A 22771-nucleotide genomic window follows, 5' to 3' on the forward strand; every position below is an offset into this window, starting at 1 on the left:
TCCTGTTCAACTTTTTTGTAAATGAAAAGAAAATTTGCAGTGGTCTCTTCCAGAGATGTATATCCTAAACATATAATAAATGTAAACCCAGTTTTCCCACATTCCAAATAAATAATAAAATAGAGTGTGCATGATGAAGAACAAAACATTCTGTTGAATTAACTCCCCCAAAAAAGTATTATTTGTATTGATTCCATACCGATTTTCATAGAATATTAATGCTGAAAACATGCTTACCCGTTTAGCAGTGAATGGAGTTTATGAGAATCATTTAATTCTGTCCTCCGTGGTGCCAAACCTAATGAGGTACACTGATTAGTATATCAACGTTTCAGAAGTCTTCCAACTGACTGGGTGGGATGTGTTCTGTCCTGCCATTACAAGAGGCGTCAGATAGAAAAGAGGCTGTCAAGTCAACTGTGGAGCGGTTCAGAATATCAATGGAGCGCTGTTGCATGTATAACATGGACAGAACTATACTACAGTCACCTGACACAAAACATGAGATAAAGGTGACCCCTGCTGGTACTATTATTAACTCGCTGATGATCTGGATTAAAGTGGAAAATCAGTAGAGGCAGGAAACTCAATAATTTTTGCTAGATTTTCTGATAATGGTACATTGTAACAATGTACAACTTACTCTATGGTTTACAGCATTTCAGGGAATTCTCAGCCAATCAGCACTCATGGTTCTAAGCACCCAGGTTATAATAATGAATAAGAGTGTAATTAACAATTCAAGTAATGGATAATCATTAGCAATGTTCTTCAACAAAGTACAATATTGTACACACACAATAAATTCTCACTACAGATTTTCAATTAATTACGTAGTCGCTTGACACATGTGAAAAGGTAAAGCACATACCACAATGCTAGTTAAAATCAGTAACATTCCTCCATCAAAGTTCTCTGAACAAACTATGCTGTTGAAGCATAGACACCTAATAAAAAAAGAAGTAGCTTGTTACAAAATGAAAGGCGCCAAGGGAAACCAAAGGTTATCATCACATAAGTTTCCATGGAAGAGAGACTAAAACTGTTAGGCAGTTAGGCAGACTGATTATTTATGAACTCATAAACTCAAGAAAAAGGGGCAGGTCATTCATATTAGGGTAATTCATATTCATTTTTCACCCTGGATTTGTCAGTAAACAACAAAAGCAACAAATCACAAACATGTTTATATTTGATATGTAAAACTACACAAAATCTGTAATAAAAATAATACAACAGTAACAGTGTTAAAAAATACAACAAATACCATACATGAAAAAAAAACTCAGTTCAGTAGGTAGTACAAATGATCAGGGAATGGTCAGAGAGAGGCAGAGTTGTTAATTCAAGTAGTTAGAATTTCTCTTTTTTCAGTTACAGTTTAAGTATAATATACTGTATTTATGCTCAGTCCTCAAGAAGTCATGCCTGTTATTATCTCCATTGGTTTCACCTGTTTTCCTACACACCTGTTTGTAGTGTGTCTCTAGTTAGCATTCAGTTCCTTTTGAGATATTGTTTATATGTAGAACTCTACAGAGCCTTTTTCTTGCAGTTTCTAAGTATTTACCAGTGTACCAGACCTTTGCCTTCCATTTAGTGTTTTGACTTCATATCTGCCTTAGTCCTTTTGTACCTTGTTCCTGCCGATTCTGACCTTTCCGTGTACCAGCCTTTTGCTTGCCCTGTGGTTCTGGCCTTTGGATTGCGTTTTATTAAACGCTCTGTGCTTGGATCCACTTCCTTTGATGGTGTGTTCATGACAGGCTATGTTAGCAGCTCCATTGTACAAAATAGGACTTCAAAATAAAGGTGATTATTCTGAAGGATGTTGGAGAGATTGCATCCTAAGGAGTTGAAATGTAATAATCAGTTCAATTCAGTTAATTCAACTCAAACTCTAACATTATAAGGACCTTTGAAGTTGGAATTCAACTCACTTTTAAAGGACCTGTTGGTGTGAAGGAAGTTGATGTTAACAATACATCAATGACAGAAGTAACACACAGTTGTGCTCATAAGTTTGCAAACCCTGGCAGAAATTGTGAAATGTTGTCATTGATTTTGAAATGATAACTGATCATGCAAACAATCTGTCTTTTCTTTAAGGATAGGGATCATACGAAGCCATTTCTTATCACGTAGTTGTTTGGCTCCTTTTTAAATCATAATGATAACAAAAATCACCCAACTGGCCCTGATCAAAAGTTTACATACCCTTGAATGTTTGGCCTTATTACAGAAAAAGAAAAAAAATATATTCGAAGCCTTGCAAATGCCAGTCAGTACTCTTCAATCACTTATTAAGAAATGGAAAAATCAGGTGTGGTTGTTTCAAGGAGCACAATGAGGGTTGGAAATGAAGCTAATTTTAGAACCTCTAGTCCATCAGGAGAGTTAACTTTTATTCAACTGAGTTTTAAATGTGATTCCTGATGATAATGAGTCATCAGCCCTTGTTTTATGAGGCTCATAATCAGTCCGTCAGACTTGCCTTAAAATAAAGAGTTGGAACCTTCGCTAAGCCCCGCCCCCTTGATTACTGTAGCTACAACTGTGTAGCATTCTAATATCTTTGTCTCTGTACAAGCCATAAAATCTGTTTGGATTAAGATCCATCACTGAGCACAATACAACGAAACGTGAACAAAAATGGGCTGCATGGTCAAGTTGCCAGAAAGAAGCCTTTACTGTGCCAATGCCACAATAAAGCCTGGTTACAATATGCCCAACAACACCTTGACATGCCTCACAGCTTCTGGCGCACTGTAATTTGGAGTGATGAGACAAAAATAGAGCTTTATGGTCACAACCATAAGCGCTATATTTGGAGAAGGTTTAACAAGGCCTATAGTGAACAGAATACCATCCCCACTGTGAAGCATGGTGGTGGCTCACTGATGATTTGGGGGTGTATGAGATAATGGAAAGACTGATGGCAAGATAAATGCAGCATGTTATCACAAAATACTGGCAATTTGCAATCTTCCGCACAAAAGCTGCACATGGGATGCTCTTGGACTTTCATGGGGACGCTCTTGGACATGTTGACCCTCCAGTGGTTACAGCAGAAAAAGGTGAAGGTTCTGGAATGGCCCTCACAGTCACCTGACCTTAATATGATCGAGACACTCTGGGGAGATCTCAAACTAGGGGTTCATGCAAGACGACCAAAGACTTTGCATGACCTGGAGGCATTTTGCCAAGACGAATGGGCAGCTATACCATCTGCAAGAATTCGGGGCCTCATAGACAACTATAATAGGAGAAATACACAGTATTAAGAACTAAGGGTATACAGACTTTTGAACAGGGGTCAGTTCATATGCTGCCATGTTTTCTTTTATGATTATTTAATTATTTTATAACCTACAGTCGAATATGAATCCCATAAGAAATACAGTGTCACACAAAAGTGAGTACACCCCTCACATTTTTGCAATATCTGATTATGTCTTTTCATGTGACAACACTGAAGAAATAACACTTTCATAGAAATGTAAAGTAGTGAGTGTTCCCCTCAAAATAACTCAACACACAGCCATTAATGTCTAAATCGCTGGCAACAAAAGTGAGTACACCCCTAAGTGAAAATGTCCAAATTGGGCCCAATTAGCCATTTGCCCTACCTGGTATCATGTGACTCGTTAGTGTTACAAGGTCTCAGGTGTGAATGGGGAGCAAGTGTGTTAAATTTGGTGTTATCGTTCTCACACTCCCTCATACTGGTCACTGGACGTTCAACATGGCACCTCATGGCAAAGAACTCTCTGAGGATCTAAAAAAATGAATTGTTGCTCTACATTTAGATGGCCTAGGCTATAAGAAGATTGCCAAGACCCTGAAACTGAGCTGTAGCACAGTGGTCAAGCCCATATAGCGGTTTAACAGGACAGGTTCCACTCAGAACAGGCCTCTCCATGTCGACCAAAGAAGTTGAGTGCACGTGCTCAGCGTCATATCCAGAGGTTGTCTTTGGGAAATAGACGTATGAGTGCTACCAGCATTGCTGCAGAGGTTGAAGGGGTGGGGGGGGGTCAGCCTGTCAGTACTCAGACCATACGCCGCATACTGCATCCAATTGGTCTGCATGGCTGTCGTCACAGAAGGAAGCCTCTTCTAAAGATGATGCACAAGAAAGCCCGCAAACAGTTTGCTGAAGACAAGCAGACTAAGGACATGGATTACTGGAACCATGTCCTGTGGTCTGATGAAAACAAGATAAACTTATTTGGTTCAGATGGTGTCAAGCGTGTGTGGCGGCAACCAGGTAAGGAGTACAAAAACAAGTGTGTCTTGCCTACAGTCAAGCATGGTGATGGGAGTGTCATGGTCTGGGGCTGCATGAGTGCTGCCGGCACTGGGGAGCTACAGTTCATTGAGGGAACCATGAATGCCAACATGTACTGTGAAGCAGAGCATGATCCCCTCCCTTTTAGGAGACTGGGCCACAGGGCAGTATTGCAACATGATAACGACCCCAAACACACCTCCAAGACGACAACTGCCTTGCTAAAGATGCAGAGGGTAAAGGTGATGGACTGGCCAAGCATGTCTCCAGACCTAAACCCTATTGAGCATCTGTGGAGCATCCTCAAATGGAAGGTGGAGGAGCGCAAGGTCTCTAACATCAACCAGCTCTGTGATGTCGTCATGAAGGAGTGGAAGAGGAATCCAGTGGCAACCTGTGAAGCTCTGGTGAACTCCATGCCCAAGAGGGTTAAGGCAGTGGTGGAAAATAATGGTGGCCACACAAAATATTGACACTTTGGTCCCAATTTGGACATTTTCACTTAGGGGTGTACTCACTTTTGTTGCCAGCGGTTTAGACATTAAAAGCTGTATGTTGTGTTATTTTCAGGGGACATTAAATGTATACTGTTATACACACTGTACACTCATTACTTTACATTGTAGCAAAGTGTCATTTCTTCAGTGTTGTCACATGGAAAGATATCATCAAAATATTTACAAAAATATTAGGGGTGTATCTCACAAAAAACTCACTTTTGTGAGATACTGTAAATGACGCATTTTGCCTGCTCACTCATGTTTTCCTCACAAATGGTAGATATATTACCAATTCTCCAAGGGTATGCAAACTATTGAGCACAACTGTATCAGAACAAGAATTTGTTTGCAACTAGCTATTGATTGTGGAGAACAAGACCAATAAAAGAAATATATTTAACTAATATGAGAATTAGGGTTCAATGTACCAATGTTGGTTCTTTTACCTGACTGGTGAATCCTCCTCACTCCTTCACTCCTCAGCCGCCCCACTGGAACTTGATGAGAATATATAAGTATTTGGAATGTATGAGAATATAGATGTCGGTGGTAAAATTACAAATGAAATCTTTCCTGACTGTTTTGACTAAATTTGACATTAGGTTTAATATACAGCGAGCAGTCATCACTAAACGAAACAGCTTTTTGTTTTATAATTATGAGCAATTTAATAAGTATATCTGTTTTTATTATTTGTTTTGTAAAAACAGCACAGCCATTCAACGTTCTCTTGATAGAATACACACCGATCTTGTGGTTCAAAAAACACTCTGCATACAGCAACATCTTGCTGTGTTGTTTCATTTCTGTACAGAGAAAATGATAAAAATCAGCTGAATCTCTAATAGTAACTACATTGAAGCAAAAAAATATTACATCTTGGAAAGAAAATATTACCTGCTAGTTTTATATCTCTTATGCAGACACCAAGTTATGCTGCAAATTAAAGCAATGAGAACCACTGAACCCATCAAAGCACCAACCACTGTCCCTGTAAACAGAAAAGATGACAAGATGAGAGCAGTACAATTCAATTAAAAGGAGGAAATGACAAACACATTAAATCAGCATGAGATGTTCCTGGTGATTATGTGGAATTCATCAACAATAAACCTTTCTCACCAACTAAGAAAGTTGGAATCTTTATGGAGCCCTCCTTGATGGCACTGCCAGATGACACCACACACCGAACCAGGGGGATATTTTTAGGTAGGCTGGGAACTGCCACTGTGGAAGTTATGGTGACAGTAACAGTTCCATTGGGATGGGTGACATTGACCGTGGTTGAGTTTTCCAAGGCTAATTGCACTGATTCATCCCAGGCCACTACTGGAGCAGGTCGTCCCGTGGCAGAGCAGGAGACAGTTAACCCAGAGAAGAGGGGATGAGTGTCCTTGTTTTGTGTTAATAGGAGTCTGGGTCCATATAGCTCTATAGAACAGAAATAATGTTTCACAATAAGCACAAATCAGCAACAGAGTTTAAAGGAAACTGTACTTAAATCAACCCTTATATTTTACCATTAACTTGAAGACAGGTCCTTCCACTGATAGCGCCATCTGGGTAAATATTAAACAGACACTTGTAGCAACTCTCATCTTCTCTGGACACTCTTCTGATGATGACAGAGCAGTTCTGCAGTCCCACATATAGAAACATGACTTTCATATTAAAAGGTGGGTTAACTTTTGGACCAAAACGTTTGTTGTAGGAGGCCACATTTTCATTCTCTCCTGGTGTCTCTTTTTGCCAGGTGACTTGCAGGACGTCTCTGGGTTCCATGAGTCTGCAGCTGAACTGAGCATCTCCTCCCAGTGTTACTATGACGACCTGCTGTGTTTCTACCAGCTGAGAGAGCCCTGCATGAAGGCCGTGACACAGATGGGATTTTAGGATGAAAAGACACTGGGATCAATCCAGAACCCCCAGTGTCAGTATAGAAGTCAGTGACATGGGTCAATGTGTTGCAGGATGTTATGGGCTGGGCGGACAGTCCATATTCACAGCACAATTCAAACAGAGCGTGTTATTTCACTGTGGGACTGTCATACTGTCATATTTTGGAATTGAATCACTGCAGTAAGATATTCCTTACTATGATACAAACCATCTTACAAGAAACGCAACTGTATGAATTTTAAGACACAATTAATTGTCCTTGACATATTGGTGTAGTTCTAAGTATGGTCAGAAGAGGGAGTTCAAAAGGAAGGAATTAAGGAACCAGTGCCCTCATTTATCAATGTTGCGTAGAAAAGCTTCTAAATAAACTTGGATGAAGAATAATTTGGATTTGTTAGCAAGTACAAAAGAATTGGTAGACCTATTTATCAATTGCTCATATGCTTGGTTTACACAGTATTTTGCCTTGATGAATCAGACACTTTCTAAAACACTGTGCTAGTGCACATGAAGTCTAAATGACCATTTATGGTCACAAACCTTCCCTTTAAAGCTGCAAGAAATGTCACCAATGACTGTCTGCCCACATGGAGAAATCAAAGAAGACAAAGAAAAAAATATTCAGAAACAGAAATAACTTTTGAAACTTTTTGTAGCCCTCAACAATGGCTTGACAGATAAGAGAAAAAAATATTGTTTAGGAGCAGGTTAGAGCTGTGGTAAGTTGTGCCTCACCAGAATGCAGAACAGGTAATTAAATGGTTTAATTTGAATACATATGCAAATAAAAAATTATGATCCACAAAAGAGATATAGGTGGAAGAGGAGGAGGGCAGAGTGATTCTACAGAGAATCTACTAATAAGACAAGTGATCTCAGCAAAAGAAATCTGCACGCTAATTTAAAACATGCTCCTTGTGTAATGCAAGTTGTGCCAGGTCCTCCAGCAATGCAAGATTTGGTAAAAGGTGTGCTTAAATTTACACACATTCTCAAGTATACGGACAAATTGATAAGTCTCACACTTTGCTTAGAAATGATGGCACACATGGTTAATTAACATTTCTGTTCATACACAACATTGATAAAAGGCCGTGTAAACCGCCTTGTTCAGTATGTGTTGAATAGTTCAAGAAACTACAGAATGTGGGCATCTGTTAATAGTAGGAGAAAAGCCTTCCTTCCTCCTACTTCGTTCACTGATCAAATCACAGTCATCTATAGAGTTTATATGTACATGCATTTCACAACTCTACTGCAATTCTCTAGCCTATAACTGTACATGTTTCACTACAGCATTAATATTTTAGCTATAAGCTACACATAGGCTGTTCATATACTTTACTATATCTCTTATGTACTTATAAATGCAGTAAAATAAGCCGGTTTGAATATTTGTGAAAGCAAAACATATCATATCTAACAATCACCAATATCAGCAATGTTGTGCAAATAAAAATGCAGACAAATTAAGTATATTACGAATAAATACTGATTAGCTCACCTTTAGAAATTATTATTAGCAGATTGAACAGGCAGTTGCAGTAAGCTGGAACCATGGTGAAGATGTTTGAATTTCCCTCTCTTTACCTGTACAAGCCACATGGTTATGGTTGATAGGTGTTGTAATTTTCCCTCTCTTTACCTGTACAAGCCACATGATTTTGAATGAACCAATCAGAAATGGTTCCTAACAAAGGTATGTGAACTAAGCTAGTAAGACTGTTTACATGGTTGTTAAACATGATTGTGTCAAAACTGGTCTAAACCTGCCATCCTGCATCCTGGCACCACCTCCTCTGGCTTCCCATTGAATTACTGTTTTAAATTTGACACCAATAAGTAGTCTTTACACGTCCACATGCACTTCATTTTTCTCTGCTGGAGATCATGTCATTACTGTTGTACACCAGAGAGAACTACATGTTGGGTCAAGGGTCACTAGTATCAGGCCTGTGTTCATACAGGCAGACCAATTCTGATTTTCTTGTTGCTGAACTCTGACCCATTACAACCCCCCCCAGGTCTCTCAGGTCCTTGTCACACTACTCCCTTGTACTACTCTGACACTGCCTTGCAAAGTCTGATAATGGACATTTTCAATTGTCACAGGTACGTGTGATCTTTTTTTATATAAATGCATAATTATCACACTTTATGAATATATTAATATGTAGTTCACACACACACAGACAAAGTACATAAATCTGCATGGTCATCGATGCATGATGTACAGTGGGGAGAACAAGTATTTGATACACTGCTGATTTTGCAGGTTTTCCCACTTACAAAGCATGTAGACATTTTTTATCATAGGTACTCTTCAACTGTGAGAGACGGAATCTAAAAAAAAAAAAAAAAAATCCAGAAAATCCCATTGTATAATAATAATACATTTTATTTATATAGTAAAGTCACTTTACAGGGCAGGTAGATTATAAAAACAAAACAAAACAAGACAAGATTCAGACACAGATGAGAAGGGACGGAGGCGTGGGGCTACGGATAGGCAGAGGTGAAGAGATGTGTCTTGAGGTGGGACTGGAAGATGGTGAGGGACTCAGAGGTGTGGATCTCTTGGGGGAGGGAGTTCCAGAGCCTGGGAGCTGCCCTGGAGAAGGCTCTGTCCCCAAAACTGCAGAGGTTGGATTTTTGGATGGAGAGGAGACCAGCTGAGGAGGATCTGAGGGACCGTGAGGGTTGGTACGGGGAGAGGAGGTCAGTGAGGTATGAGGGGGCCAAATGGTGGAGGGCTTTGTAGGTGAGGATCAGGATTTTATAGGTGATCCGGTGGGAGACAGGAAGCCAGTGGAGTTGTTTTAGGACTGGAATGATGTGGTGCCAGGATTTGGAGCGGGTGATGAGTCGGGCTGCTTGGACCAATTGGAGTCGGTTGATGTTGGTAGAGCTGAGGCAGAGGAGAAGTGAGTTGCAATAGTCCAGTCGCGAGGAGATGAAGGTGTGAATGAGTCTTTCAGCAGGGGGGGTGTGAGAGAGGGTCTGATTTTGGCGATGTTGCGGAGGTGAAAGAAGGAGGTTTTAATGACTTGACGGATGTGAGGCTCAAAGGAGAGGGTAGAATCAAAGATAACGCCAAGGTTGCGGGCCTGGGGAGAGGGGAGACAATGGTGCCGTCGATGGTGAGAGTGGGGTTATTGGTTTTGCTGAGTGTGGATTTGGTGCCTATGAGGAGAAATTCTGTTTTGTCGCTGTTGAGTTTGAGGAAGATGAAACCGCTCTCCTCAAAGTCCTAAACGACCTCTTCACCTCTGCTGAAACCGGTTCCTTCAACATCCTCATCCTCCTCGACCTGAGTGCAGTACCATCAATATCGAGGTCTTTGAGTCTGGTGAGTAGGATGTTATGGCTCATGGTATCAAAGGCTGCAGTCAGGTCAAGGAGAATGAGGATGTTGAGGGAACTGGTGTCAGCAGAGGTGAGGAGGTCGTTTAGGACTTTGAGGAGAGCAGTTTCAGTGCTGTGGAGGGGGCGAAAGCCAGATTGGAGGGGATCTAATTGGCATGAAGATGGGTATGTAGTTGTGTGGCGACTATGCGTTCCAGGGTTTTAGACAGAAATGGGAGGTTGGATGTTGGGCGGTAGTTGTTGAGGGAGGAGGGATCCAGACCAGGTTTTTTAAGGATTGGGGTGACAGTGGCAGTTTTGAAGGCAGATGGTATGATTTTTAAGTAATTCATTTGCATTTTATTGCATGACATAAGTATTTGATACATCAGAAAAGTAGAACTTAATATTTGGTACAGAAACCTTTATTTGCAATTACAGAGATCATACGTTTCCTGTAGTTCTTGACCAGGTTTGCACACACTGCAGCAGGGATTTTGGCCCACACCTCCATACAGACCTTCTCCAGATCCTTCACGTTTCGGGGCTGTCGCTGGGCACTACGAACTTTTAGCTCCCTCCAAAGATTTTCTATTGGGTTCAGGTCTGGGGAAAATTGTGGAAAACCTTCCAATTGTAATATAAATATACTTAATACTTGAAAAATACTTGTCCATTTCCTGCCCTCCTCTACTTGCACTTCTGGTTAGATGCTAACTTCATTTTGTTGTACTTTACTTGTACTGTAATCTAAATATCCACCCTCAAGGATCAGGCATGTCATTTGTGCTGCTTTCTTTTATCTCAGATATTGTTTAGTATAAAACAAACAAACGTTTATAACAAATTGCAAAGCTATTTTTGCCAGGTGACTTGCAGAACGTCTTTGGGTTCCATGAATCTGCAGGAGGTTTTAATGACTTGAATGAAGACAGTGACACAGCTGTGATTTTTGGATGAAAAGACACTCTGGGATCAGCCCAGAACCTTCAATGTCGATGTAGAGGTCGGTGACATGCGTCAACGCGTTGCAGGTTAGCATGCACTGGGCCGGAACCTCACAGCACGAATTAATGTAATTTCACTGTGGTACTGTCATATTTTGGAATTGGATCACTGTAGTAACATATTTCGATTATGCAAACTATCTTTCTTACGGAGAAACACAAACAGTTTTAGGGTATCATAAAGTAAATATGACATAGTTGTGTAATTCTAAGAATGGTCAGAAACAGAAGGCAGGAATGAAGGAATCATAAAAAAATAAGTTAAATCAACACAAAGTTAAAGAATGTTTGGATCTGTTAATTGAAGGAGACCAGGCTCCAATGACAAAATCTACTTTCTGCTCTTCCCCAAATCCTCAATCCCAAAGCATAGATTATTTTTGATTGAACCATTTTACCATATTTTCCTGACCAAAGGACAAAGTCATGAGCTAAAGCTTAATCATGAACTATATTCACTAAAGGTGGAATGACCACAGAATCCCCTTCACTAGAAACTCTCATGTTACAGTTTAGGATCCTGGGCCATAACAACACAAACACTAAAGACAGATGTTTTTACAAATAAATAATTCAAATACTTTCTACAAAATCACTCTCTACAAAACCCTCAGTGTCAATGTAGAAGTGAGTTATAATTTGATGTGTTTCACGTCATCACGGGCTGATTAGGGGCCTCACAGGACAATTGAAATGGAATGTTTCTCCACTGTGTTACTGACATATTTTGAAATTGGATCACTACCCTAACATTTTACTTACTATTTTGCTATTTATTTTTCTTAAGTAGAAACACACTTCTATGGATCTTTTGGATACAAAAAAGTATGCATGGTGTTACTAAGAATGGTCAGAAGAGGGAGTAGGAAGGCAGAATGGATGAATGAAGGAATCAGTAAACTGCCTTTTTCAGTATAAGTTGAGCATGTATGAGCATCTGTTAATTAATATGAGGACACAAGCCTACAGCTCCTTCCTCCCAATGTGTTCACTGATTAAATCGTAAAATTCTATACAGTTTATACAAGTTCTTCAAACACTATTGAATCTCTTAACTATAGAGTAAATGTTGAGTTTCACTACAACATTCACATTGTAGCTTTATGCCAATACAGGTATACTGTACATTACTCCATACACATAGCTTATTCTTTAACATTAATTGAATTGTGAATGCAATGAAATAAGAATGTTTGAATGGTTCTGAAAGTAAGAAATTTAACTGAAAACATTTACAGTATAAATAATGTTATGCCAATGAAAAAGCAGACAAATGCTTTTTATTATACACAAATTTATCTGATTAACTAACCTTTAGAAATGATCATTAGCAGGTTGAACAGGTAGTTGCAGTATGCTTGAACCATGGTGATAATGGTTGTGCATTTCCCTGTCTACCTGTACTACCAGATGGTCAGGGTTGATAGGTGTCTGAATAATCCTTTCCCATAACTGTACAACTGACATGGGTTTGAATAAACCAATCAGAAACTCTTCTGGTGAGAATGTTTATTTTGGAGACAAATTTGACAGTTGTCTGTACACGTCAACATGCACTTTATTGTTCTCTGCTGGAGATCATGTCATTACTGCTGTACACCAGGGAGAACTACATGTTGGGTCAAGGGTCACTAGTGTCAGGACTGTATTGAACTTTTCTGATGTTAATATAATTTGACCAATCACATCAGTTACTTATTTTTAAGGTATTTACCTGAAGTGAGTTCTGTGTGTGTGAATGTAGCCCTGGTAGCCTATTTGTAAATCAGGAAAACTTCATTAAGTCTTTCCCCAAATTAAACTCCCCCAGGCTACAATAAAGTACTGATTGGGAAATTATGCATATTTTCATCTAAAATATTATTGCAAAAAACGGAGGCGGAGAGGCCGGGCCAGTCGAGGGCGCCGTGGCGGCCGGGCCAGTAGAGGACGCTGTGGCGGTCGGGACAGGAGAGGAGTGGCCAATCCTCCTCAGGCCACTCCTCCTCGGGCACTTGGAGCTGACACCGGATGTAGAGGGGGTGCTGTCAAGACCCCCCCCTAAAAAATCCTCAGTTCAGGAGGGAACCGTGGACAGGGCGTTGGGCACCTTGTCCCTGCGTTGCTTCTCTTACGTAGCCACCAAATTATGTTGCAGATTAAAGCAATGAGAACCACTAAACACATTACTCCACCCACTGTCCCTGTAAATAGAAAAGATGACAAGATGAGACCAGTAAAATTCACAGATAAATGGGGGAAAACATTACTTTTCTGGAAAAACAACACACCATGACTCCTTATCCAACCATCATTGGAGACTGGAGGCGGAGTTGATCCTAGAAGACAAAATACCAATTAAAATTAATGATACGTTATTACACTTCATTAATCAACAACAAACCTTTCTCACCAGTTAAGGATGTTGGAATCTTTATGGATCCCTCCCTGATGACATAGCTGGATGATGCCAAACACCTAACCATGGTGTCATTGTAAGGTAGACTGGGAACTGCCACTATGGAAATTATGGTGACAGTAACAGTTCCATTGGGATGGGCGACATTGTCCGTAGTAGAGTTTTCCAAAACCAATTGTACTGGGAGAAACAAGTCCACTACTGGAGCAGGTCGTCCCGTGGCAGAGCAGGAGAGAGTTAACCCAGAGAAGAGGGGCAGGGTGTCATTGATTTGTGTAACTAGGAGTGTGGGTCCATACAACTCTATAGAAAAACATCAAATAGGATTCACAGTGAGCACATTTTAGCAATAGATGAAATACAAATCTCATGATATTCGAAATTTAAAACAAGTATAAAGGACACTGCTCCTGTCTTAAATAACCCTCATAATTTACCATTAACTTGAAGGCAGGTCCTTCCACTGATAGCTCCATCTGGGTAAATATTAAACAGACACTTGTAGCAGCTCTCATCTTCTCTTGATACTCCTCTGATGATGACAGAGCAGTTCTGTAGTCCCACATTTAGAAACAAGACTTTCATATTAAAAGGTGGGTTTACTTTTGGACCAAAACGTTTGTTGTAGGAGGCCACATTTTCATTCCCTCCTGGTGTCTCTTTTTGCCAGGTGACTTGCAGGACGTCTCTGGGTTCCATGAGTCTGCAGCTGAACTGAGCATCTCCTCCCAGGGTTACTATGACTACCTGCTGTGTTTCTACCAGCTGAGAGAGACCTGCATGAAGACCGTGACACAGGTGGGATTTTAGGATGAAAAGACACTGGGATCAATCCAGAACCCCCAGTGTCGATGTAGAAGTGAGTGATGTGAGTCAATGTGTTGCAGGTCATCATGGGCTGAATGGGGCCTCACAGGTGAATTGAAATGGAGTGTTTCTCTGGTGTGTTACTGACATATTTTGAAATTGGATGACTGTACTAACATATTACCTACGATTTTACAAATTATTTTTCTTACGTAGAAACACACTTTTATGAATCTTTAGGATACAATGAAGTATACATGACATGTTAGTGTTTGAATTGTTTAAAGTAACCAACTACAGAATGTGTGAACATTGGGCTACTGTAGCTCTGCAAATTGAGCTATTGTGTGTGATTACATTGCTAGCTTCTCTCACTGAATCGAATTCCAACAGCTGCAAACACTGGTTGATGTTACTGTAGCCAGCTAGCAAATGTCAGATATCCACTATCTAACAATGTGTGACCTGTAAGTCAATGCAGTGAAAATGAAGACTGGTGACGGGTGTAAATGTGTCTTGCTGTATTGAGTTGTAGAAATAAAGAAAAGTCTAACATATCCTTTGTTGAACTACTTACTGAAAGTAAGCCACCAACGAAATGACAGACTATGACAGATAACCACACAATAGTGAACATACACTGTATCAACTAGTGATGTGCAGTTTGTGAATGATTCGTTTGTTTTGAACGATGCTTTTTAGTGACTCAGGACTCACAAGTCCTTTATTTCTAGTAACACGTTCTATTGTATCGTTCATTCAAAGATTTGACAGCGGATTTCTACAACATGATCCATCCATCCATCTTCTCCCGCTTATCCGGGGCCGGGTCGCGGGGGCAGCAGTCTAAGCAGGGATGCCCAGACTTCCCTCTCCCCAGACACTTCCTCTAGCTCTTCCGGGGGGACACCGAGGCGTTCCCAGGCCAGCCGGGAGACATAGTCCCTCCAGCGTGTCCTAGGTCTTCCCCGGGGTCTCCTCCCGGTGGGACGGGACCGGAACACCTTCCCAGGAAGGCGTTCCGGAGGCATCCGAAAAAGATGCCCAAGCCACCTCAGCTGACCCCTCTCGATGTGGAGGAGCAGTGGCTCTACTCTGAGCTCCTCCCGGGTGACCGAGCTTCTCACCCTATCTCTAAGGGATCGCCCAGCCACCCTGCGGAGAAAACTCATTTCGGCCGCCTGTATCCGGGATCTTGTCCTTTCGGTCATGACCCAAAGCTCATGACCATAGGTGAGAGTAGGAACGTAGATTGACTGGTAAATCGAGAGCTTCGCCTTGCGGCTCAGCTCTTTCTTCACCACGACAGACCGATACATCGACTGCATTACTGCAGAAGCTGCACCGATCCGTCTGTCAATCTCCCGTTCCATCCTTCCCTCACTCGTGAACAAGACCCCTAGATACTTAAACTCCTCCACTTGAGGCAGGCACTCTCCACCAACCTGAAGTGGGCAAGCCACCCTTTTCCGACTGAGGACCATGGCCTCGGATTTGGAGGTACTGATTCTCATCCCCACCGCTTCACACTCGGCTGCAAACCGTCCCAGTGCATGCTGAAGGTCCTGGTTAGAAGGGGCCAACACGACAACATCATCTGCAAAGAGCAGAGACGAAATCGTGTGGTCCCCAAACCTGACACCCTCCGGCCCCTGGCTGCGCCTAGAAATTCTGTCCATAAAAATTACAAACAGAACCGGTGACAAAGGGCAGCCCTGCCGGAGTCCAACATGCACTGGGAACAAGTCTGACTTACTGCCGGCAATGCGGACCAAGCTCCTGCTTCGGTTGTATAGGGACCTGACAGCCCTTAGCAAAGGACCCAGGACCCCATATTCCCCAAGCACCCTCCACAAGATGCCGCGAGGGACACAGTCGAATGCCTTCTCCAAATCCACAAAACACATGTGGATTGGTTGGGCAAACTCCCATGAACCCTCCAACACCCCGTAGAGGGTATAGAGCTGGTCCAGTGTTCCACGGCCCGGACGAAAACCACACTGTTCCTCCTGAATCCGAGGTTCTACTATCGGCCGTATTCTCCTCTCCAGAACCCTGGCATAGACTTTCCCGGGCAGGCTGAGAAGTGTGATCCCCCTGTAGTTGGAACACACCCTCCGGTCCCCCTTCTTAAAAAGAGGGACCACCACCCCGGTCTGCCATCCCAGAGGCACTGTCCCCGACCGCCACGCGATGTTGCACAGGCGTGTCAACCAAGACAGCCCCACAACATCCAGAGACTTGAGGTACTCAGGGCGGATCTCATCCACCCCCGGTGCCTTGCCACCGAGGAGTTTCTTGACCACCTCTGTGACTTCAGCCCGGGTGATGGACGAGTTCACCTCTGAGCCCTCAGCCTCTGCTTCCTCAATGGAAGACATGTCAGCGGGATTGAGGAGATCCTCGAAGTACTCCTTCCACCGCCCGACGACATCCTCAGTTGAGGTCAACAGCTGCCCACCTCTACTGTAAACAGCGTTGGTAGGGCACTGTTTCCCTCTCCTGAGGCGCCGGATGGTTTGCCAGAATCTCTTCGAGGCCAGCCGAAAGTCCTTCTCCATGGCCTCACCGAACTCCTCCCAGGCCCGAGTTTTTGCCTCCACAACCACCCGGGCTGCAGCCCGCTTGGCCTGTCGGTACCCGTCAGCTGCCTCAGGAGTCCCACAAGCCAACCAGGCCTGATAGGACTCCTTCTTCAGCTTGACGGCATCCCTTACTTCCGGTGTCCACCACCGGGTTCGGGGATTGCCGCCTCGACAGGCACCGGAGACCTTACGGCCACAGCTCCGAGCGGCCGCTTCGACAATGGCGGTGGAGAACATGGTCCACTCGGACTCAATATCTCCAACCTCCCTCGGGATCCAGTCGAAGCTCTGCCGGAGGTGGGAGTTAAAGATCTCTCTGACAGGAGACTCGGCCAGACGTTCCCAGCAGACCCTTACAGTACGCTTGGGCCTGCCGAGTCTGTCCAGCTTCCTCCCCCGCCATCGGATCCAACTCACCACCAGGTGGTGATCAGTTGACAGCTCCGCCCCTCTCTTCACCCGAGTGTCCAAGACATACGGCCGCAGGTCAGATGAGACGACAACGAAGTCGATCATCGACCTGCGGCCTAGGGTGTCCTGGTGCCACGTGCACTGATGGACACCCTTATGTTTGAACATGGTGTTCGTTATGGACAAACTGTGACTAGCACAGAAGTCCAATAACTGAACACCACTCGGGTTCAGATCAGGGGGGCCGTTCCTCCCAATCACGCCCCTCCAGGTGTCACTGTCGTTGCCCACGTGGGCGTTGAAGTCCCCCAGTAGAACAATAGAGTCCCCAGTCGGAGCACTTTCCAGCACCCCTCCCAGAGACTCCAAGAAGGTCGGGTACTCTGCACTGCCGTTAGGCCCGTAGGCACAAACAACAGTGAGAGACCTATCCCCGACCCGTAGGCGCAGGGAAACGACCCTCTCGTTCACCGGGGTAAACTCCAACACATGGCGGCAGAGCTGGGGAGCTATGAGCAAACCCACACCAGCCCGCCGCCTCTCACCATGGGCAACTCCAGAGTGGTGAAGAGTCCATCCTCTCTCAAGGAGTGTGTTTCCAGAGCCCAAGCCGTGCGTAGAGGTGATCCCGACTACCTCTAGTCGGAACCTCTCAACCTCACGCACTAACTCAGGCTCCTTCCCCGCCAGCGAGGTGACATTCCACGTCCCTAGAGCCAGTTTCCGTGTCCAGAGATCGGGTTGTCTAGGCCCCTGCCTTTGACTGCCGCCCGATCCTCTTTGCACCGGCCCCTTATGGTCCCTCCTGTGGGTGGTGAGCCCACGGGAGGGCGGCCCCACGTCACCCGTTCGGGCTGAGCCCGGCCGGGCCCCATGGGGGAAGGCCCGGCCACCAGGCGCTCGCATTCGAGCCCCAACCCCGGGCCTGGCTCCGGGGTGGGGCCCCGGCTGCGCCATACCGGGCGACGTCACGGTACTCAAAATTGAATTCTTCATTAAGGGGTTTTGAACCGCTCTTAGTCTGACCCGTCGCCTAAGACCTGTTTGCCTTGGGAGACCCTACCAGGGGCATATAGCCCCAGACAACATAGCTCCTAGGGTCACTCGGGTACTCAAACCCCTCCACCACGTTAAGGTGGCAGTTCTTGGAGGGGTTAAGGTGGCAGTTCTTGATCACTTGCATCATACCAGGTCCTCCAGCTCAGTTCTCCGATCAACTTCGATGTACATTCACAGAGAAAAACTGAACATCATAAAGGAACATCATAAAGACATGTTTATAACTGATAATTTAACGCAGACTATAATAATTAACATAGTTGATTAATGGTGTCATGAAAAAAACTAATGAAAACAAGCTTGGAGCCCCTGCCTTTGCCTGAGTAAAAAAGACGTGAAGGACTGACACAGTCAGTTTTATCGTTGAATTGAACGGTTGTTTCGTTCATTTGAACGTCTGCCAGTGGAGTTATTCCCCAACCGCTGGCTTCCAGCTCAGCAGCCTACTCTCTGTCCAACAGCTGTTAGTTTGATGTTCTCAAAGGAAAGTTGATGAAGAAAGTAACATTGTAAGTACATGTTTGTAACAGATAATTAGTTGCATGGCCTACAGTAATTAAGGTAATATATTGTTTTTTATGTAATAAAAAACATAATTGTAATCATAGAGTAGAACAAGCGTTTGCTTAAGTAGAAAAGACGTAAATGACATTATCTGGCCCTTGTGTAGGGGGGTGGGGGGGCTGTAGGCATTACTGACTGAAATGAACAAAATGACTTGAAAGATTCAAACTTTTTACGGAAAGATCCGAGTCTGTAAAAATAATCAAACTTCCCATCACTAGTAGTACCGCTGAGAGCTGGGGGGCAGTGGATCAAACCACTGTGAGGCAAAGGGTGGGGGTCACAAACCTTTTTAACTTACAAAGGTGTTATTAAGTGTCTATAACCAGCACAAGTTTCATTGCATGTTAATATAATCACATGATACCGGGGAAGGAAAATGTCTAATTGGGCCCAATTTGGACATTTTCACTTAGGGGTGTACTCACTTCTCTGACATACTGTATATACTGTACATTACCCTATAAAGAAAATGTAAATCTTCCACATTCATTGAATTATGAATCCAGTGAAATAAGTAGGCTTGAATGATTGTGAAAGCATATCATTTCATGTATAGTATTAGTAATGTTATGCCAATAAAACAGCAGACAAATGCAGTATATTATAAACAAATGAATCTGATTAGCTCACCTTCAGAAATGATCATTAGTAGGTTGAACAGGTAGTTGCAGTATTCTTGAACCATGGTGATAATGGTTGTGCATTTCCCTGTCTACCTGTACTACCAGATGGTCAGGGTTGAACAGTGTCTGAATAATCATTTCCCATAACTGTACAACTGACATGGGTTTGAATAAACCAATCAGAAACTCTTCGGGTGAGAATGTTTATTTTGGAGACAAATTTGACACCACTAAGTCTCTACACGTCCACATGCACTTTATTGTTCTCTGTTGGAGATCATGTCCTCACTGTTGTACACCAAAGAGAACTAAATGTTGGGTCAATTGTCACTAGTATCAGGGCTGTGTTCAAACAGGCAGACCATTTCTGATATACTTATAATTTGAGCAGTCACATTAGTCACTTATGTGTAAGGTATTTACCTGAAATAGGTGGCCAGTGTGAATGTAGCCAAGGGAGCCTAAATGTCTGTTCCCCAAATTAAAACCATTTAATCAAAATTATTAACATAGAAAAACTGTTCCAGTTTTATTTATGTTCCTACTCAGTCTTGAACTGAACTTCCTTTATTCTGGTGTTTGTCTTGACTTGCACTGGAAGAAAGCTTTTGTCTGTTTCAGTCTTGCCCTCCCTCTGGATCTGTCTTGACTTAAATATGCTTCTGTCATGGTCTTGACTTGGTTTTACTTCAGTTGGTCTTGAACAAAACACTATTGTTTTTTTCCATAGCCTGTGCCAGAAGAATTTCTACCAGTTGGAGTTGTGAAGGTTGTGATCTCATTTCAGGATATGAAAAGAATTTGAGCTGAATTATTTGACACAGAGCCATGTGATCCTTGTTCAGAATTAAAAGAACAAGCTCCTGATGTGATAGCAATTCTATCACATCTAACTCTTTAGGAAGTAGGTACAGATAGGGCTGTAGCACAAAATTAAGGGCTCTGCGGTCTCTGAGGGGGCCCTCCCCACTTTATTCAAGATTCAAAAAATGTATCTACATCTACATATTAGGCCCCTATATACTAGGTACCCCTTTTCCCCCCAGTCCAATGCCCATGGGCACAGAGACAAAATTATCTTGGCACAAATAGCAGTTTATTTGCAAATAGAGAGATACACACAGATACAAGGTCAGTGAGATCTCTGAGGTAACTAGAGAATCTTCAATATTTCTAAGGGGTGGGTGTAAGAATCTGTATATTCATCCTGTAAAGACAACATTTGTTCCTTTATCCCTTCCTGCCCCCTGTCATGTGTTTACCTATCCTGTCCCAAATGGGCAAATTGCCCCTACATCCCCCAAGGGGCTAAAGGAACATTGTAAATGACCCTTTCAAGACAGCTAGCCACATACCCGGAAGAACACAGAACAGATAGTTACACTGATAGCTCAGGCAGATTAACAAACTGGTCAGGGGACCCAATGATACACTCTCCCACATTTACAACACTGTCCACACCTCCAGCATTTATCTATACATTTGTAGAATCCAGCAATACATCAGTTCAAGAAATTCCTCAACACTGATTTGAAATGTACTTATCTATTTATCCCCCATCGTATCCACCCTGTCATGGTTATGGACATAGGACACAGGTGCAGAGTTGAAGGACATTTCTTATAATGGTCTTGTGAATCAAACTAACAGACCGAAACAGAAACCAACAAAAGTATTGACACCAAACAAGAACTGCTTAACACAAACAATAATCCACACTGTGGTGTGGACAAACTCAACATATAGGGTCCCAAATTATTGTTTGTGTTAAGCATATCAAATTTCAATCAAATATATTTTATAAAAACTAGTTGTCACAAAGTTATGTTACAGACACACAGCCTAAAACCCTAAATAGCAAGCAACAAGAGTTAATGCTCAGTGGCTAAGAAAAAACTCCCTTGTAGAATTCAAAATTAGGAAGAAACCTAAGAGGACTCAGACACTGAGGCATGGCCAGTCCTCTTAATGCTGCACTAGGTGAGGGTTGTAAGAGTACATAACACATAGAATGGTTGTCTTTTAAAGAAATGATCTCACATCTCTCAAAAGGTAAACGATGGTCAAAAAATAACAGTTATATTCGTATTTACACGCCCTAGTCAATGAGGACTCAGCTCTTTTGCCATTTCAGTAAAAAAACATTTATCCACCGGGAATTCCTTGCATTCACATTGCTAAGTATGATATTATCCCCAAATTTACTAATTGTAATGTGGGTAAATTTACAGTTAGGAAAAGCCCCCGACATCCCATTGGAAGACAATGGTTTTCATTGACATAGTTTAAAAGACGACAAACTGTTCTAATTGTAATACAAAGTTTTAGCGTACAATTACTGTTTACATCAGTGGTTCACAAACAGGGGTACTAGGACCCCTGGGGGTACTTGGTCTCTCCACAGGGGGTACCTGAAAACACTCATGACACCATAGGCTTACTAGCGAAATTAACTTTTGGGCAAAATCTTTTGGGGGGTACAGCAACTGAAAAAGGTTGGGGGCCACTGGTTTACATGGCATATGGCAAAGATTGTTATTATCAAAATGTTTTGTCAACTTCTACGTTTAAATAAGGGACTGATCGTTATTGGCTGACCCTCCCCTAAGCAAAATATGATTTCATATCATCCTCCCTGAGCTTTGGGGAACAAAACATGACCTTCCCCATTCAAAATGCAGATTAGAACGTAGATGAAGCACATTTGGTTTAAAAGAAAAACTCTCCTGCTCAACAACAATCATGGAAATATTAGAAATATTACAACATAAATAGCCTAGATTAGAAATGCAGAACATATTCTAACTTGAAAGATCGTGCCTGAAAATACAAGCCCATATTACAGGGTTGATTTTACTTATCCAACATCTATACAAACAGGAATATTGTGACAACTATGGCACCAACTGATACATGTCTAATAAGCACAAAGATGCAGTAACTGCATGCCCTCCTTCCAGCAAACGGAGAGAGAAACATAGTTTCTATTATTATTTACTGTTGCGTTTATTGAAAATATTAATCACTCTCGCAAGCCCAGCCCGACTACAATATCATAATTTAAGTCCATGCCTGGACATGATTGGGTTCGGGCTGAGAATGAACTCCCTACCTCTGGGTCACAATGTCTTCTGCTGGCCTTCATGCTACTAGCCTTTCCTCCAGATCACTCAACCCCTTTTAGCATGGGTAGGATTCAGGCCTAGATGCACCTGTTCTGAGCGTGATTTGGCTGTGGCAACCCTTCTTATAGTATTCATTTACAATAGTCAATGG

At 42.6% G+C, this 22771-nt stretch overlaps 2 protein-coding genes across 14 annotated transcripts in view; both read right to left on the minus strand.

Annotated features, from left to right (window-relative positions):
- LOC106024153 (OX-2 membrane glycoprotein-like) overlaps positions 1–8363 on the minus strand; it is a 100567-nt gene extending 92204 nt beyond the window's left edge. For 4 of the 10 annotated variants that reach the window (XM_034289577.1, XM_034289580.1, XM_034289572.1 and 1 more), the window contains exon 1: positions 238–1761. Coding sequence is in view for 4 of the 10 variants with exons in the window: in XM_034289582.1 (XP_034145473.1) it covers positions 5264–5288; positions 5538–5597; positions 5689–5782; positions 5914–6222; positions 6312–6650; positions 8198–8252 (882 nt within the window). In the remaining 6 variants the exon portion in view is untranslated. Of the gene's footprint in view, positions 1–237; positions 1848–1940; positions 1952–5219; positions 5289–5537; positions 5598–5688; positions 5783–5913; positions 6223–6311; positions 6651–8197 lie in introns of those variants that run through there. The other 6 variants (XR_004575124.1, XR_004575123.1, XM_034289583.1 and 3 more) reach the window with 5 other exon arrangements.
- A 1032-nt stretch (positions 8364–9395) lies between these two features.
- Positions 9396–19942, minus strand: LOC109615267 (OX-2 membrane glycoprotein-like). Of its 4 annotated transcripts, XR_004575125.1 has the most exons (6): positions 19503–19939; positions 13881–14219; positions 13438–13746; positions 13316–13363; positions 12358–13228; positions 9396–9800 (listed from the first exon to the last, which is right to left on the minus strand). XR_004575125.1 is itself a non-coding variant. In XM_034289586.1 (5 exons), the coding sequence occupies exons 1-5, from the start codon at positions 19555–19557 to the stop codon at positions 13086–13088; spliced, it is 792 nt and encodes a 263-aa protein (XP_034145477.1). In that variant the 5' UTR covers positions 19558–19942; the 3' UTR covers positions 12336–13085. The 4 variants fall into 4 exon arrangements, 3 of the variants coding, with proteins under 3 accessions (XP_034145477.1, XP_028972341.2, XP_034145478.1); XM_034289586.1 differs by lacking the exon at positions 9396–9800 and having other exon boundaries at positions 12336–13228; positions 13438–13644; positions 19503–19942; XM_029116508.2 differs by lacking the exon at positions 9396–9800 and having other exon boundaries at positions 12336–13228.
- Between the last annotated feature and the right edge of the window lie 2829 nt (positions 19943–22771).

Source organism: Esox lucius, chromosome 22 (genome assembly GCF_011004845.1).
Source record: "Esox lucius isolate fEsoLuc1 chromosome 22, fEsoLuc1.pri, whole genome shotgun sequence".
Taxonomy (NCBI): Eukaryota; Metazoa; Chordata; class Actinopteri; order Esociformes; family Esocidae; genus Esox; species Esox lucius.

What these genes read in the sequence shown, in the direction of transcription:
- LOC109615267 (XM_029116508.2), bottom strand. Translation starts at nt 19,557, where the DNA reads ATGGTTCAAGAATACTGCAACTACCTGTTCAACCTACTAATGATCATT. An exon ending in GACCTGCCTTCAAGTTAATG is followed by an intron (nt 13,747 to 13,880) that starts GTAAATTATGAG and finishes GTTTTTCTATAG; the next exon opens with AGTTGTATGGACCCACACTC. An exon ending in GATTCCAACATCCTTAACTG is followed by an intron (nt 13,364 to 13,437) that starts GTGAGAAAGGTT and finishes TTTGTCTTCTAG; the next exon opens with GATCAACTCCGCCTCCAGTC.